The following is a 17,479-nucleotide window of genomic DNA, read 5'->3' as shown; positions in this document are numbered from 1 at the left end:
TATCCATTTTACTCTGATAATTCACGTAATCTCGTGAAGTGTTCACACACGAAACATTTCTTCTGGTCTCTTAATCATTTTGTCTTGGTACCTAATGAAACTCAAAGCATTGACACTCCAATAATGATAGAAAATTTTTATGCATTCTTCTTTCATATTGCCTGTATTAAAGCAGTTATTTTATACGCCTGTGAATAATAGAATACTGAGATTCAATAAAATATATCTGGACAGCTAATATATCTATCAATACATGTAATTTAAAATTGAAAAGGCAATTGAAATTTTCTTTAAGTGACCTAGAATTACCCTTATATAAGAAAAGAATGTTATACTATACGAAAATGTAAAGATAAGCATATTAAATTTTATGCTTAAAATGGTCTTAAAAATTATGATTGCATGTTTAATATGTAAGGGAAAAGACAAAACGTTATTCTTTTTTGCTTTGTAATTTTACCAAATTGCCTGTTTTGTCTTTTTATTATTATTATTATTATTATTATTATACTCATTTCATAGTTATAGATTGAATTTGTTTTCCTTTTTTAGATTAAATCTATAGGTGGTTTAGGCCATACTATGGATGTAATTTTAGTGAATGGCCGTTTGCGGGAAGGTGATACGATTGTCTTTGCTGGATATGATGGTCCAGTTAGTTCTCAGATAAGATCTCTTTTAACACCTCAACCACTGAAAGAACTGCGAATTAAGGTTAGTATATTATTTTAATATTTAAGGGAAAAGATGATCAGTCAGGAAACATTTTAATGATAAAGGTTTTAAAAATATTAAAAAATATATGCATAACATTATAGTTTTTCATAAACACCGTGAAATACACAAAACTCAAAACATTTCTGTGATTTATCCAAATTAAACGCTTGTGGAATAGATACATCAGTTGTGAATGTTATCCCCATCTGCAATGAGGATACAAATATGAGAATTCAATATATTGATTCAACATCCAAAAAATTATCAATACGAATTGCCAAGCATAAGAAAGACATTTAAGAACTCTTTGCCAGCTGTATTATCAACAGAGTAACAAAAATAAATAAATAAATAAATAAATAAACAGTATAAAAGCAGCTTAAAAATTACATAAATGTTAGAAACTGGATTGTATTGCAACAGAGTCTACCGTAGATCTGGATGTTGATCTTCAGAAATATAACAGCCCTACAGAAGAAAACAATAAAAGAATGGAAACATTGTCAAATCGTTCATTCCATTTGTAGCTGACAAAGCAGATGGGTTGCCTGTGAGACCTTGACTTACTAATATTTAAACTTGGGTTTAGCATGTTAACCTGTAACATCTTATTTTATTTAAACCACATTTGCCTGTTGATTTTTCAATTTTTTAAATACTGTATAAATCAAAATTTTAGTGTTTGAGTTAAAATTTATAGCAAGTATCAGTATTATTTTAATGATTTTTAACAATGTTTGTCATATTTTATCCTTTGCAACAATAGTGCCAACAATAGCATTCATAAAACTCTATTTTACAATGTGGTTCAAATATTATCAGGATGTTTTTTTAAACCAGAACCTTTATTGCAAATGAAAGAATTGAAAATATCCCATCCAGAGTCAGTACATTTTTGCTAACATTCTGGAAGCATTCTTATGCCCTTTTCATAGAAATTTTCAGTTGGCTGTGCATCCTCTCCTGAACACTGAATACAATAACATCATTTACCACGAATTGCATGCCTTCCGAAGGGGATTTAAACCTGGACTCAGAATTGAAGTATTGGACCCACATTTCATTGCAATCACTATGGATTTCTAAAATGCATCCCCTTGATCTTCCAACTGCCATTTGAAAGAACTGGTGGTTTGCATGCTTCTCTGTTCTTGTATGCCATTGTGTAAGGAATCCCGTTGGGTATATACCTTGCCGTAGTCATATTTTTTCAAGGTGGTTTCTACACTACCAAGACTGCCTAAAACCATCGAAGTTTTTTAATAGTGATGTGCTCACTCTCACGAATAACTGCATTCACATGATCAGTGCATGTCGAGGGGGGGATAGATGTTTTTCATGTACTCTTATTCCTGAATGAAGCACTTGCACTACTATTATTTTCGTCTTGTGCTTGCAATCTATGCCAAATTTCAGGTGATGACATTTTTTTGTACCAGAGATTAGATCACAGTGCATTGCTGCATGCTCCAAGGCAGCTATTACTCATCACTCCTGCTACTGCCAGACTTGACTGAGTAAGTTCTAACCTGCATAGGAGGTAAGATGGTAGTGGCTATATTCATGCAAGGGCACACAGCACTGCATAGCAATGATTTGTTACAGCAGCTATCCTGGCCATTTTTGAATCCTTTTGTACATAGAGTATTGCATTTCAAGAAAATACAAGTTCTGTACTGGGTTAAGTTCTAGAGATTTTGCTGACCATGGTATTCTCTCATAGGAATTCATGAACAAGGTTCTTGATGTGGAGGAGCATTATCATCCATAAATAAAAAGTCAGATTGATATGCACCTCTAAAAATTCTTGGGACCTCATCCCAATATTTCTGGCCAGTCACAAATCTACTGTTGAAAATGTAGGGATATACATTCATCGATTATTATTCCTACCCGTATTATCACATTCTCATTACCGAAGTGGCTATATTCCATAATATTCAACAGAAGATTTTTCATTCCCAACTCCTTCCAGACGTAAATGTATTTAGAATCGGATGTTAATCTAAACCTCAACTGGAGCTCTCCTAATGCATGGGCCTGCTGAGCATTTGCCGGGGGCCTCTATGAAAATATCAATCCATTCCATTTGCATTAACATAGGGGATCCACATTGGTTTGCCTGGGAAACCATAATGCTGTTAAGATGGCACTGATTTTAGCTCATCACTAAAAAGAACAGGGGACCACTCCAGTTCTGATGTTCATTAGACTAAGTAAAGCAATCCTCCTTTTATCGTGAAGATAATAAAACACATACCGTTGGCTTTCTTGCATAAAGTCCTTTTTCACTAAGCCTTCTGTATACAGTTTGCTATGATACAACAGTTCTAGTGGCGACTGCAAGCTTTGAACTCAATACCGATCAGTAGATTTCCGGTTATGAATGCCAGCTGTTGTCATATATCAATCTTGAGAAGAAGTAGATATTCGTTTGTGACCTTATCCAGGCCTCTTACAATAGTTCCATGATTGTCTGCCTTGTTTTGAAACAGCCAATGATATGCCACTTCTCAAATTCTTCCAAATGATACTTCAGAGCCATAGCAAACTGTTTTGAGTCCTTACACACTGAAATCAAATGCTGTATTGCAGAAGTTAACTCAGATTTTCACTTTGTGCAAAGTGCTGAATTCACTATCAGATTATTATCAAGTTATTACATTAAGAAAACAATTAATTCTATAGACATGCCTAGATTTGCATATCAGAAACTGTTTGACTTGCATTTAATTGGATAATGCTAATTAGGCTGCTGTAACTGCAAAAATGGGTTACATCAATTGGATATTTCATAGAATATCATTATTTTGGGAGTTGTAAAAGTGAATAATTCATTTACATTTAGTCTGAATTCATTTACATTTACCCTACATTCTTTCATTTTCATTTACATCTAGTCATTTAATACATTTTAGTGTGAATTTGACTGTTTCTGTTTAACCACATCACCTTGATATGTAGTTTATTTTGTTAGCATAAAAATGTGTCTTTATATTCTAATTTTTTTTTTTTTTTTTAATAAGAGGTTTATTTAAACCTTTATCTGACTTTGTAGTTACTTTCAGACATATTGATAATTTGCTTCATGTCTGTTAGAGGTTTTGGACTATTTAACTTTCACCAGCTCATGCGAAACTTCATAGGTACATTGTCGAAAGATTGACAGGTTAGGAGAAAAAGCATGCAGAAATTAGTGTGAACATTGTTTTTCATATTGAAACCAAATTCTGATTGTTAGAAAATGTGCTCAGAGAGAAGGAAATTGATATAAATCAGCTAAAATGTCTGGGAAAGCTTCAAATTAAGAAGATACATAAATATTTTGTTGTGTGTTGTTGTTACAAAACACAAATATTTCATGGATTTTAATGTGTAATGATCCTAATATTGTTTAAGAGTCAATGTCATAAATTACTTGCATTTTAAGCTGTGAAATGTTATTAGATTGTGATTTTAATGGTGCTTTTTTAACAAACATTTTTAAATTATAGCGGCTGTATAAATTTATATTAACTAAGAGTATCTAACTACCTAGTTAAATTATTTGTAATAGCTTTGTAATGATCAAAGCAATTTATTGCCTTTCATTAATCCTTACAGTGATTATAAGACACAGCACAAGAATGAAAAAAATTATCTAAAATTTATTCTTTGCATCTAGTGAGACTTAAAATAATACAAAACAACTTGTCACCTCTGATGCTTTAGTGGCACTTTAAATTGTATTACAACCCCACAAGCTTTATACGAAGCTACGGCACTATCTGTGTCAGACAGGCAAAGCACAACTAACTTTCAAACCTTGCAAACTGTACATACATCAGGCTTTCAGGTTTGATCTGATCAACAAGTTTCTCTCTTTGGAAGCAGCAGCGGTAGCAACACCAAGCTTTTGTTACGAATCATGCTGATTATAATTTTATTTCTCACTTTAACATATGCCATTTGACATAAAATCTACCTATTATTTACTAAACCTCTAGGCTGAGGAAGTATGTGACAAACTGAGACAAAAGAAAAAAAACATGAAGCTAAATGTTAGTAAAACATAAATAAAATGTCACTAATCTTCTTTCAAATATGTCCAACTATTGTAAGTGTAAAATATTCAATGCTACTCGATAGATTTGATTTAAAGTTGATTTTATGTTCAATTTTGTTTCATAATTATGTTTAATAATAATGCATCCTACTTAAGGTTCATTTTATTCTTAGGATGGCATTATAAAAGTGAAGTTCAGGCATAGATAATATCTTTAACTGAATTTATTCAGCTTCCATTTACCAATAGGTCCTTAATTTTTTCGTTAATGGTCTTAAAAGTATTTAATTTCTGCTTGCAGAAATGTGTACAAACCCTGGAATTTGTACATGAATGTACATAAAATTAAAAGCAAAGTAAGAATGAAGTTAAACTTCATATGTTTCTGTAAAAATGATTTGACCGTTGCTGCATAAACAAGAATTGTAAATAGTTCTTCTAATATTCCTACTTTATCAACTTAATCATGTGTTGTATGTGATTGGTACTAAACCATTATTCTGTCTCATTCTATGGATGGAGCCCACCAGCGGCCGAGCGGTAAAGTCGCTGAACACTGGTAGTTCGGTCTGAGGTTCGAATGCCGCGAACGGGCTGGCTGCATGGGCATTTTCCTGGTTTTCCCCATGTGTAACGTGTATACGAGCCAGTTTTCCTTAGAAAGTCCTCCACAAAGGCATCCCTCCTCTTAGGCAGATAGCCCTCGTATGCTTTGCCATAATTAAATACACCACACCATTCTATGGATGTCTTTAATAAAAACAAAATAATTTTTTTAAGAAATTTTCTTCTTTACTGGGGACCTTCATGATGTAGTTAGAAACACATCCAGTTATCTGTTAAGAGTTCGAATCTCATTGAAGGCATCTCTGATTCTTCGTAGTCATTCATCCATTCTTGTATTTCTCTTCCCCCCCCCAAAAAAAAATTTAATGATTCTACAAGCAGTAGACAATAATTTCTCACCACCAAAATGTGGTGTCTAATTCTTCTCTTTCCTAGTCACTCTTTAAGTGGTGCAGAATGTAAAAAATTTTCTCCTTCCTTACTCGATGCCTTCAGGCTATAAGTGAAAGCACATACAGCTTAGCAATTGGGAATTCTGGAGTTTGAGTATGAGTAAGGGCATCGCTTATTCTTTATGTTTCCTTCTTCAAAATAAATTTAATGACTCTACAAATTAAATGTATTGCACAAATTGAATATATTTTATGTTGAGTATTTAAGTTTTTATGTGAATAAATTAATATTTTTCAGTGACCACTGATAATATCTTTCTAATGGTGTCACTTTTTTCTTCTTTTTTTTAATATTATAAGGAAAAGAGGTTTCTTTTTGCTACAAAAATATAATATATAATGATAACTGGATGCAACATTAATACATTAATTATGCATTAAATTTTTATTAGTTTAATTTACTTAAGGTGATATAAACACCATTGCATTTTTAAGATCCAGTTATTATTTTATAATATGAACATACAAAGCTCTGTTTTTTGCTTAATTTGATCTTACAGCTGCATTGATCAAAGCAAAATGACATCAAGAAATCAAGCTTTGGATTAAAAATTTGAGAAGTAATCAACTAAAAGATCTTTGTTCTGGACGTCTGAGTTGTTTCTGACTCATGTTTATCATTTTTTATAAATGAATCTGTATAATTTATTTGAATACTTTTTTAAATTGTTTTCAATACATATTGATTTTCTTTTTTTACTCCAATTAATAGCATATCTTTATTTTTAACAGACGCAATACATTGAACACAGAGAAATAGAAGGAGCTCTAGGGGTAAAAATATGCGGTAAAGATTTTGAAAAAGCTATTGCTGGTCTTCCCTTACTTGTCCCTAAACGTTCTGATGAAACCAAGGTCTTAATGGTAAGTGTAAAGATCATGGAACTTTGATTAAAGAATTTACTTGTTTTTGTGCTCTGTGAAAAATTAAACATTCCTTTTCTTTTGTTTTGATTTTTTGGGTGGGGAAGATAAATATGTTTTGAATAATAAGCTGTGCTTGAAGCTGTTGGCATATTTAATTCTATCAGATTTTTTTCTACATGCGACATCTATTCATCAACTGGAACTTAAATAATCACTTATAGAAAGAAATTTTTATATATCAACTAATAAGACATGAAAACTATTAGGATTAACAAAAAAAAAACTGAAAACTTCAATGTAGCTAAGCTGGCTAACATAGTTTTAGGCATGTGAATTGAATCTTTTATTCCACCTATAATACATACATAACATAACATGTACCCAATAAAAGTTCAGAAAGTGGGATTTTCCATCAGTTTTTTTAATTCCTTATTTTTTAATTCAAAACTGTAGTAGATATATACTGTTGTACTTAAATCAGAAAAAATATTCTTGAACGTATTTATGCGGGTGCATGGAAATGATTTAGTTAGGTGTACTGAGCTAACTCTCTTGAGTGCATTAAAAAGATAATTTGATGTTTGTGCTATAGTTTGACCATCTCAAGTGCAGCCTTGGCTGGCATTCTGCCAAAACAGATAGACTCGTCCAAAAGGGGCGTTATTATTTGCTGCGATGTGAAAGGTCATGTGAAAGTCTTCTTTTCTCTGGAAAGAGATAATTTATATGCTCAAAGGAAAGTCTGCATTCTTCCACCCTATTTTGAGAATAATTCGGCCTGAATGGCGCATGCGTTTTTGTGCTCATGGTCGTGGATGAGGAGGTCAAACAATGACCTCAAAAAGAAAAATATGTTAATTAGCAATTTTGTTTCATTAACACGTGTAAAATTTGGTTTTCTGCTGAAAGGACACAACTATGCAAAATGGTAGATGCTGTTAAATATGATATGAATTTTTTTAATACACTGCTGGCCATTAAAATTGCAACACCAGGGAGGAATAATCTGACGAACGTCAAAATCTCATGAAAGGAAGACGAGGTTGCGATATGCAAATGATTAGTATTTCAGCGCATTATTGGTGATGCAGGAGGGAGAAATGATATCTGAAGAACTGCATAAAAGAAAAGTTGTATAGTGGGTTGCGCATTCTGTAAGTGCTTTGTAACGTCAGAGTTTGCTCAGAATGTCATGTTATGCCTCGAATAAGAGGAAGAAATGCTTACCAGCAAGTGTCAGAATTCGATAGAGGCAGGATCGTTGGCTATCGAGAGTGTTGATTATCTAACTGTGATACCGCCCGTCGCACTGGTTGATAATCAACCATTGTCATGCGAATATGGAATCAGTGGGTTGCTGAGAGTCATACTGATCAACACCCTCTCATGGCTAACGCCCGTGAGATCACCTCTGCAAAACCGTATAAACACATAACAGACCATTAGTCATGAAATCACTATGATTACAACACGCCCAGTATCCGCTCACACGGGTCGTCAAAGTTTGCAGCAGTGTGGACTATCAGCATGGCGACCATTACTTCGGCTTCCTTTGATAATGCCGGCATAGAGAGAGACAGCGACTCTGGTGCACCGAAGGACAAGGTTGGATACAAGAGTGACACAATGTCATCTTTTCAGACAAGTTCCGGTTCTGCGTTCAGTATTCTAATGGCCGTATATGTGTCTGGGGGCTCCGAGGAGACTGTACGTCTCCTGCTTGTATTCGATATCAACATACGGACCCTGCACCTGGTGTGATGGATTGGGCAGCCATTGTATACACGACACGTATATCTCTAGTTCGGATCGGCAGTAATTTGAAGGCAGATGGGTTCATTTCTGACATCTTACATCTAGTGCTTGTGCCGTATCTTCGAGGCCTGTCAAACGCCATCTTTTAACAAGATAATGCAAGACCACATGTCGCACGTTGTGTTCTGACCTTCCTCGATACACCGGGTAGTCGATTGCTGCCCTGGCCTGCATGGTCTCCGCATCTGTCACCCATAGAAAACGTCTTGTCATGGGTTGCTGAGAGACTGGCCTGCCATCTCTCTCCAGCTAATACGGTTGATGAAGTGTGCCATGAAATTGAAGAACTATGGAATGAATTGGTCGTTTCTGTCATCCAAGCCCAGTTCGGCTACATGCTAAGTGGATAAGGGCTATTTTAGCTGCCAGAAGTGGTAGCTGTTTCTGCTGATTTCGAACCCCTGTAAACCCCAAAACTACTTACAGTAGTTTCTTACAAATTTAAACATTTTGTCTTCATGCCATGCTGCTTACGTACAATAAAGATCTTTTTTGTATTTGCTTTCCTTCATGATGTTGCAACTTTAATGGCCAGCAGCGTAGCTAGATCATTATGTTGTGTGCATGTGACATCAGAATTGCATTAAAAAAAAAAAAAAAAAAAAAAATTTCTTTTTTCTCTCAATCCTTTTTTGAGTAGTTTTTTTTTTAAGTTATTCTGCAGTAAATCCTTCCAAAAATGAGTCATTAGAGATTGTTTTATCGTGGTGTATATGGATTTCATTTATATTTATGATAAATTTTACTACTTTCTTTTATCTTAATTTGATGGATTCTTCTCTTTAAATAAATTTCAAATGAGAAAAGTAATTTAGCTTTTGGCTTTTTTGGCTTGCTCAATTTATGCAGTTGTAATTTGAATAAAATAAACTTTTTACTTCCTTCTACGAAGTAAAAAGGAAGTATTGTAATCGCGAAAAGTCTCAGGCAGCATATTTCAACAAAAGTATCCATTTTTACCCTTTAAAACGCAATTTAACAATGTTTTTGCGTGATATCTATGCGTAAGGACAGAATAAAAGACTCTTTTCCTCCAAAAAAATTATAAAACTGCTTCAAAATGAATTCTGAAGAGAATTTTTCATGGCGTCTGTACGAAAGTATGTACAAGTTATGCGAGATACATACGTACGTATCTCGCATAACTCAAAAACGAGTAGCCTCAGAACATTGAAATTTTGTATATAGGACAACTGTAACATGTAGATGTGCAACTCGTATTTTGTTTGCAATCGGCCGCACCAAACGTATATAAATATATTTATAAATTTATCCACTCTGTTACCCATCTCAGTGATCTCAATTTCTTTACTCTTATATGTTTGTAAATTGTACATTTTTTGCTTTAAAAATGTTTGAATTATGTTGCTCTTATCTTTCGGTTAACGTTTTTATGCCTTTAGTAAATCTGTATGCAATATTTTAAGAATTATCAACAATTTAAAAGTTGTTTAAGTGCCGCTAAGCCTAATAAATTTTTTGATGGCGGCCATTGCTTGTTTGCATTTGAAACAGCAGAGTAGTGGATTTGTTGCCAATCTAGAGAAACGTAGCTTCACAACAACAAAGATAACGCCTTCATTTATTATTGCAAATTTAATCATGCTTAATCCTTTCTTGAATTTTTTCGAGGAAATAAGCATTAAAGATTTACTTAATTTTAATAATTTAGTTTTTAATAATTAGTAATTTAATTTTTAATAGTTAGTAATTTTTAATACTGATATTTTGAGTTTTTATATATTTTTGGCTTGTTGCGAAGTGAGAACTGAATTAATTAAATGAGAAATACTCAATCGTCTGTGAAAAACTTTCTTTTTTGTTTTGTTTGCTTAATTTCTTTTATACATCGTTCTAACTTTATTATAGTATTTCAATAGAACATGTGGCAACGATTAGATAATTCTTTAAATGATATAAATTTTGTGCATTCTGAGTTATAACATGAATGAAATATAATACTGTTAAGTGAACCTAGTGCCAGAGTGTCGCTATGGTAAACAAATAGAATGAATTTTAAAGAATGCATTTATTCCTTTGTGGTTTATGCGCTGTCGGCTAAGTAGATTTAATTAAATCCAATAAATTAAAACGAAATGCAAGAAAATGCGTATAATTTAATATTCCGTACAAGGAAGTCATGTGGTGTACACATCAGATTTTTTTAATAATACTCAATTCCTTTATTATATAAATTGCATCACTAGTAACGAATTTCTGAGGCTACCCACTGCAGCAGTTAACCCTCAGAATTCTCAAGCTTCTTGAATATGCTGATGAAGTTCTCAACTGCCTTTTTGTAGTAAACTGTTCTCAACTGCCTTTTTGTAGTATTTTGTATTTTTTAAAGTAATTTTAGCAGTTAACTCTCAGAATTCTCAAGCTTCTTGAATATGCTGATGAAGTTCTCAACTGCCTTTTTGTAGTAAACTGTTCTCAACTGCCTTTTTGTAGTATTTTGTATTTTTTAAAGTAATTTTAGCAGAAAAATTATGTAAGTAAAACTTTTAAAATAATTATTTAGCAGCGACTTGTTTAAATAATTGTCTCTGCATTATTGTGTTTCAGTCCGTGTAAAGAAGTATTGAATTGAAGTTATGCTTTCTGCTACTTCTAGAGAGAAATATTTTTATTCTTTAATTAAACATTATAATGTTACAGAATTAGCAGTCTTAAATACAAAATAAACATTATTAATAATAAGGGATAAGCAGTTAAGTTATGCTTTTTATACATAAAGCAATCTTTGAGTTGGTTTTCACAGTTTTTTATTAGAAATTAATTTTTATTAGAAATTAATTTACATATATTTATTTAATTTAAGTTAGAATGTAAAATCTAAATGCCTTTGCTTTTTAAATGCAGTGGAACCCCACTTAAAGAACATAATTCGTTCCCGAATCATATTCATTATGCTAAACACTTGTTAAGTGAAAGAATTTTTTTGATAGGAATCGCTGTAAAATAGGATGTGTTCCATTCTAAAAGACAAGACTCAAACAAATTTATAGTAATGTAATTTATTACTTATAATACATCCTTAAAAAAAGGAAAATTGCCTAAAGACATGTTTTAACCTATGCTTCAAAATTTGGCAAAAGTCAGACACATCATTATCGTTAAATAAATTTGTAGTGCACATAGCTGCTGCTTTATAAGAGTGTTGTTTCTCAAATTATGACACAACAGTTTTTGATGCTTTCAACATCTCTTATTTTACTGGAAAGTTGTTTCTTCTTCGTCCCCATCCCTGATGAAATCTCTTCCACAATATCTTGCTGGGACACAGAATGCAGCTCCATAAGCTCTTTGGTGTTCGGTTCCTGGCTATTCTTCAACCAGCTCCTCGACATCCTTGCTATCTACCTTTAGTCCCATAATCTTGGCCAAAGATGTAAATTTGTCAATAACAGACTCTATAAGCACTTGCTCAAACACTTCATTATTATGTTTGTTAAAGCTATCAGGCCAAAGCTTCTTCCATGTAGAAATAAGGGTTCTCTTGGTGTGATCCCCTCCCATGTATTGTGGATCATCTTGAAGCAGGTAACAATGTGAAAGGTGGCCTTTTCAAAACTCTCTGAAAGTAAGATTGGTTCCTTCAGTTACCTCAAAACAGTGCTCAAAGAAGACTTTTGCGCAGAGCTTCCCGAGTATTTAAATGATCTGTTGGTCCATAAGCTGCAGTGAGTGGTATTGGGAGGCAGGAACTGGATTTTGATGAACTTAAATTTTTCAAGGTTGGTTCTGGAGGATGTGCTGAAGCATTATCCTTAACAAGCAAAGCACAGAGTGGCAATTTCATTACAAGCAGATATTTTTTTACAGATGGACCAATCACTTCATTAATCAAGTCTGTAAAAATGTGTCATCTAAGACTTTTTGGAACTCCACATGACATTTAACCTGCTCTTCTATACTTCATATACTTCTTGAAGGCTCATGGATTGTCTGAATAATAAATGAGCACCGGTTTAATTTTCAAATCGCTGCTTGATTTGTACAAAACGACGACGTTAGACAGTCTTTCACTAGTTTACATCCAACAGTGCCTTCTCCTCCACTGTAATAGTTTCAGCATCTTTTTTTCTAGAAGAAACCTATCTCATCATAATTAAAAATCTGCTGCAGCAGTTACCCTCAGAATTCTCAAGCTTCTTGAATATGCTGATGAAGTTCTGAACTGCCTTTTTGTCTGAACTTGCTGCTTCTGAGTGCCTCACACTGCTGTGGTGCTGGTGCCACAGCAATTCTTTTAAACTTTTTGATCTACCCCTAGCTTTCCCCGAATGCTTCTTCATACATTGAGGATCCTGGCTTCGTCTTGATAAAGTCGGCAAAAATTAGTTTCGCCTCCCTTCAAATTATGCTTTTGCTAAAAGCGTTATCTTGCATTTATTTTTTGTTGATCCACACTAGAAGCAATCTTTCAACATCATTGAGAATACATAACCATTGTTCAAAAATACTTGTGGCACCCTTTGAAGCATCAGTCCTTAATCTTATCATTGTTTTTTAGGATAGTGCAAACTGTTAATGTAGACTGATTATATGTGTATGTTAGGTCAATCCCACTCACACCTCATTTTCACTTCTCTGTGATCTGCCATTTGAAATCTCTGCAGTTATTCTTCTCTTACCCCTATCTTCCTACGACATTTTCTTTGGGAACAATCATGTAAGTCTGGCTAAACTTTGCACTAAAAATGTGTTGGGAGGCAAAAAGTATTGGGAGACACAATAATGTGTCTGAATACAACTTTCACAAGTGACTAAGATATTTGCTAAATGAGAAGTAAACACTGACTGATAGGTGAATGCATGCAGGATCCTGCTTATAATGTTATGATGTCTCCACATCACTTATTCTGGGAAACATTGCTCGTTAAACTAGTTTTTCTTTCTCTTTCTTTCTCTCTCTTTTTTTTTTTTTTTTTTTTTTTGATTTTGTTTTGCTCATTGTGGAAGGTGCTCATTAAGGGAGGTTTGACTGTATTTAACTAAACTTTGAATACCAGTTCATTTTCATATTAAAAAGTAAAGAATTTGAACTGAAGTATATTCAGAAACTTTCCTTTTCCCCCCTCATTTTACACATTATGCAGAGAGTTACCAGGTATTCGTGTTCAGCCTGAACAACTGAGAAAAGGAGTTTAGTTTTAAGTCGCTAAGAAAGAGTTTCAACTATTGCAACTATCGTAATCTGAAAATATTTTATTTTTAGAAAAGGGTCTCCTTGTAGTCTTCACCAGATTAATCCCATGAGGCTTTGTGAGTTCTGCCTTCAGAAGAATGGTTAAGTGCTGTGCAGTAATTTGGATTCATGTAATTTGTGTAAATTTGATGTACAAAGTGTGATCCCCCCCCCCAAAAAAAATAGAGACTAGCTTGAAAAAAGAGTAGAGTTGGCAGCAACTGTTTTGGTGGCGTCATCACCTCCTCTATCCATGTAGCCAGTTTTGACTTAACCGATCACACCAGTTGGGAGTACTACATCATTGAGTGAACATGTGCAACTGCATTCTGCTGGAAAAAATATCTAATGTAGAAACTGAACAGCGAATCAACAAGAAGTTTCTTGTGAAACTTCAGAAATCAGCCACAAAAACATTTCAAATATTAACTGAGGCTTATGGAGATGAAACTTTGTCTCGTGTACATGTGTTTGAATGGAATAAGCGATTTTCAGGTGGAAGGGACACATGTCAAAATCAAAATTCAAATCAATGTTATTTGTCTTCTTCGACAGTGGAATTGTAATGATCGAGTGGGTTCATCAACACTACACTGAAGTACTAAAAAGACTGGAAAAAAATTAGGGAAAATAGGAACAGTTGTGGAGTGATGGATGGCTGTTGCACCAGGACAACTATCTGTCAAGCAGTTTCTGAGCAGCAAAAACATTACTGTGATGGAGTAACCTCCTTATTCATCTGATTTGGCTCCATGTGACGTTTTTTTAATTTTAAGTTAAATCTTGCTTAAAGGGAAGCCATTTTACCTCAGTTGAAGAGGTTCAAGCAAAAACGGAGAAACTCCTGAAGGGCCTTCAAAAACCTCATTCCAGAACTGTTACCAGCAATAGCAGCCCCAAATGCAGAAGTGTGTGAATGCTGAAAAGGACTACTTTGAAGGTGATAATGTCACGGAGAACTGATTCTATAAGTACAATGATTTAATGGACCTGTCCTTTTGGGGGGAGAAGGGGGGTCACACCTCGTATTTGTTGAAGACAGTTTTCTGGCTGTATTTGTGAATCTATATCTCCATCCAAAGCATTTGATCATCATTCAGAAAAATTGAAGTAGGTTGGGTATATAATTTTGTAGACTATACAAATAATATCATATATCAAATTTCACAAACATATGCATTTCAATGAAAAATGCAAAATGTTTAATATATAAAAAATATTATGGACTTAAGTATTTTATTTTATTTTTTACATTCTTTGTTAGGACGGGATGTGAAAAGTCACAATACTTTTGTTTATTGGTTGTAATGTAATAAAAAGGCATGTTAATTTTTTTCTGCAGTTGAAAGCGTTTTTTCCCCCTCTTTTTTCCCAGGAAGAAATAGCTGCATTGTTAAAAGATGCAATGAATTCTATTAAAGTCACTGCTGTTGGAGTGTATGTACAGACATCAACATTAGGTTCTCTGGAGGCATTGATGGAATTTTTAACAGAATCAAAAATACCAGTAAATATATCTTTCTGTCTCTCAGTTTTATATATCTTTTAAAGAGTATGCTTAGACATAACTATAACTAAAGAGCAGTTTTATAAGAGATATGTACATTTGTTCCTTATTTTTGGAGGTAGGGGATTTATATGGAGTTGATGTTCAAAGAACTTTTAAGAATATATATATATTTATCTATCTCTCACCATATCTTTATTACTTATAATCGTGAATTATATTCAACTTTGGTATATTTTCAATATGTATTTAAACTTCCAGAATATAAAACAGTTCTTGTGATAGTTATCATTCTGTAACTGATTTTGGGTGGTTTATTTTTAAACTTATTTTGTATCAATGTGCTTAATTTAGTGAAGAAATTTGGAATTTTTTAAATTATTTAATTAAACTTCCTACTGTTCATATATTTATAGAAACTTGAAAGCATTAATGAGCTTAATAAAACCTGTCAGAGGTCATTAAGAATAAGTTTTAAAATGTTGTTGAACTACTGTTAAAATTGTTAACAAAATAAGTGTAAAATGATAAATAATAAATGAATTTCAACCCATATAATAAAACATTATATGGGTTGAAAAAACTTCATACGAAATTTTTTTCAAATTATTTAATATGATGAATATATTTATTGTAATATTATTGGAAACAATATTAAAAACTTAATGCAGTTGGTATTCACTATAATAACCTGGTGTTAAATAAAAAAAAGGATGTTGTAAAGTGACTTTTCAGCCAAAAATGGATTTTAATATATTCTTTTCTGCTAGACACAGTTTTAGGAGCCCATTATAATGGAATAGTCACTATATCAAGCATTGTCTGCTCTTTAAAAAATGGCAAGAGCTGTGAATCAATAGAGTTGAATTTGAAAAATTATAATTAACAAATCGAACATTTTATTTTTGTGTTCTGTACTTTATTGAAATATTGCACATATTACATGTAATTTTCTGCAGTAAGAAAGTAAGCTATTATTATGTAATTGTATTTCATAATGTCAACAACCATTTATTCACACATAATCCTTATTATTTCCTATTATAAACAGAAGCTACTTATAGGATTATCATTTCATTCATTAATATTGCCATTTGAAATCAAATTTTTTTAAACAAGTTTCTCTTAAAATAGGAATTGGAGTACAGATAATAAGAGCAGTTGAGTCTGTAATAATACTTACTCATTATTCTTAATGTTAGTTTTTATCATAATCTAAGAACTCGGGTAATTTTAAAATGTTTAAATAGGCCAAAAATGTTAAACATGTCAAATGTAACTAACTAGTTTATGATTAAGACACAATAACACGCCGAATAAATACTAATTCAGAAGTCAAACAACAAAAATCACCGTTATATTTACCAAATTTTCACAGGACTAGTTTCGATGGTTTTACCGAACCATCCTGGCTGATATCTACATGCATTATTATGAATCAAAATTGTTTGAAACTTTAAACTTCCCGGCATGGTTCCGCTATGTAGACGATACTTTTACTCTGTTTGAAGGTAATAAAGATGATTTAAATAAAGTTCTTTCAACAATGAATTCTATTGATTGTGCTATTCAGTTCACTTTTGAACTTGAGACTTGCAATTCTCTTCCGTTTCTCGACATTCTGGTCACACGTAACACATCCAACTTCAGTACTACGGTTTACCGTAAACCTTCATCGGTTTGCCTTCCACCACACTTTAAATCATGTCATCCGACTAAACAAAAGTTAGCTTCATTTTATTCCTATGTTTTCCGTGCTCTTCAAGTTTGCTCCTCCAAACTAGCCCTTGATGAAGAACTAAATTATTTAAAAGCAATAGCTATTGACAGGGGCTTTCCACCCAACATTATTAATCAAGCAATTAAAAAATTCTCATCTCAACACACTAAAAGGCACACTCTTGTTTTAGGAGATTATAAAAATTCTGTTGTCATTCCCTTCTTTCCATCAATTAGCTATAAAGTTGCACATATTTTGCAGAAATTTAACTTTCGGGTTGTTTATTCTCCCATCAATAAAATTCCGAGTTCCATACTCAAGGACCCCATTCCGGATATGAATTCCTGGGGTATTTATAGGATTCCTTGCCAGTGTGGTTTAATTTACATTGGCCAAACTAAGAGAGCCTTAAAATTTCGCGTCAAGGAACATGAGGCATATGTTAGAAAAAAGGAAACACAGAAGTCTTCTGTTGCTCAACATTGTTGGTCCGAAAACCACACTTTCAATTTTTCTGCTGCCAAAATTATTCAAAAAACATCTTCCATTGGAGAACTGGATTTTCTAGAGGCATTTCACATTCATAAAAATCTTT

The 17,479-nt window shown here is 33.1% G+C and overlaps 1 protein-coding gene across 1 annotated transcript in view; it reads left to right on the top strand.

The window, feature by feature from the left end:
• eIF5B (eukaryotic translation initiation factor 5B) overlaps positions 1 to 17,479 on the top strand; it is a 95,108-nt gene that overhangs the window by 68,186 nt on the left and 9,443 nt on the right. Inside the window, exons 16-18 of the mRNA XM_035367311.2 lie at positions 553 to 714; positions 6,514 to 6,645; positions 15,033 to 15,164. Of these exons, the coding sequence (XP_035223202.1) occupies positions 553 to 714; positions 6,514 to 6,645; positions 15,033 to 15,164 (426 nt within the window). The remainder of the gene's footprint in view (positions 1 to 552; positions 715 to 6,513; positions 6,646 to 15,032; positions 15,165 to 17,479) is intronic.

Source organism: Stegodyphus dumicola, chromosome 1 (assembly GCF_044657685.1).
Source record: "Stegodyphus dumicola isolate Sdum_Otavi_A_Nest chromosome 1, ASM4465768v1".
Classification (NCBI taxonomy): domain Eukaryota; kingdom Metazoa; phylum Arthropoda; class Arachnida; order Araneae; family Eresidae; genus Stegodyphus; species Stegodyphus dumicola.
Note: the sequence above shows the minus strand (reverse complement) of the source record. Positions and strands in the feature narration are given on the sequence as shown.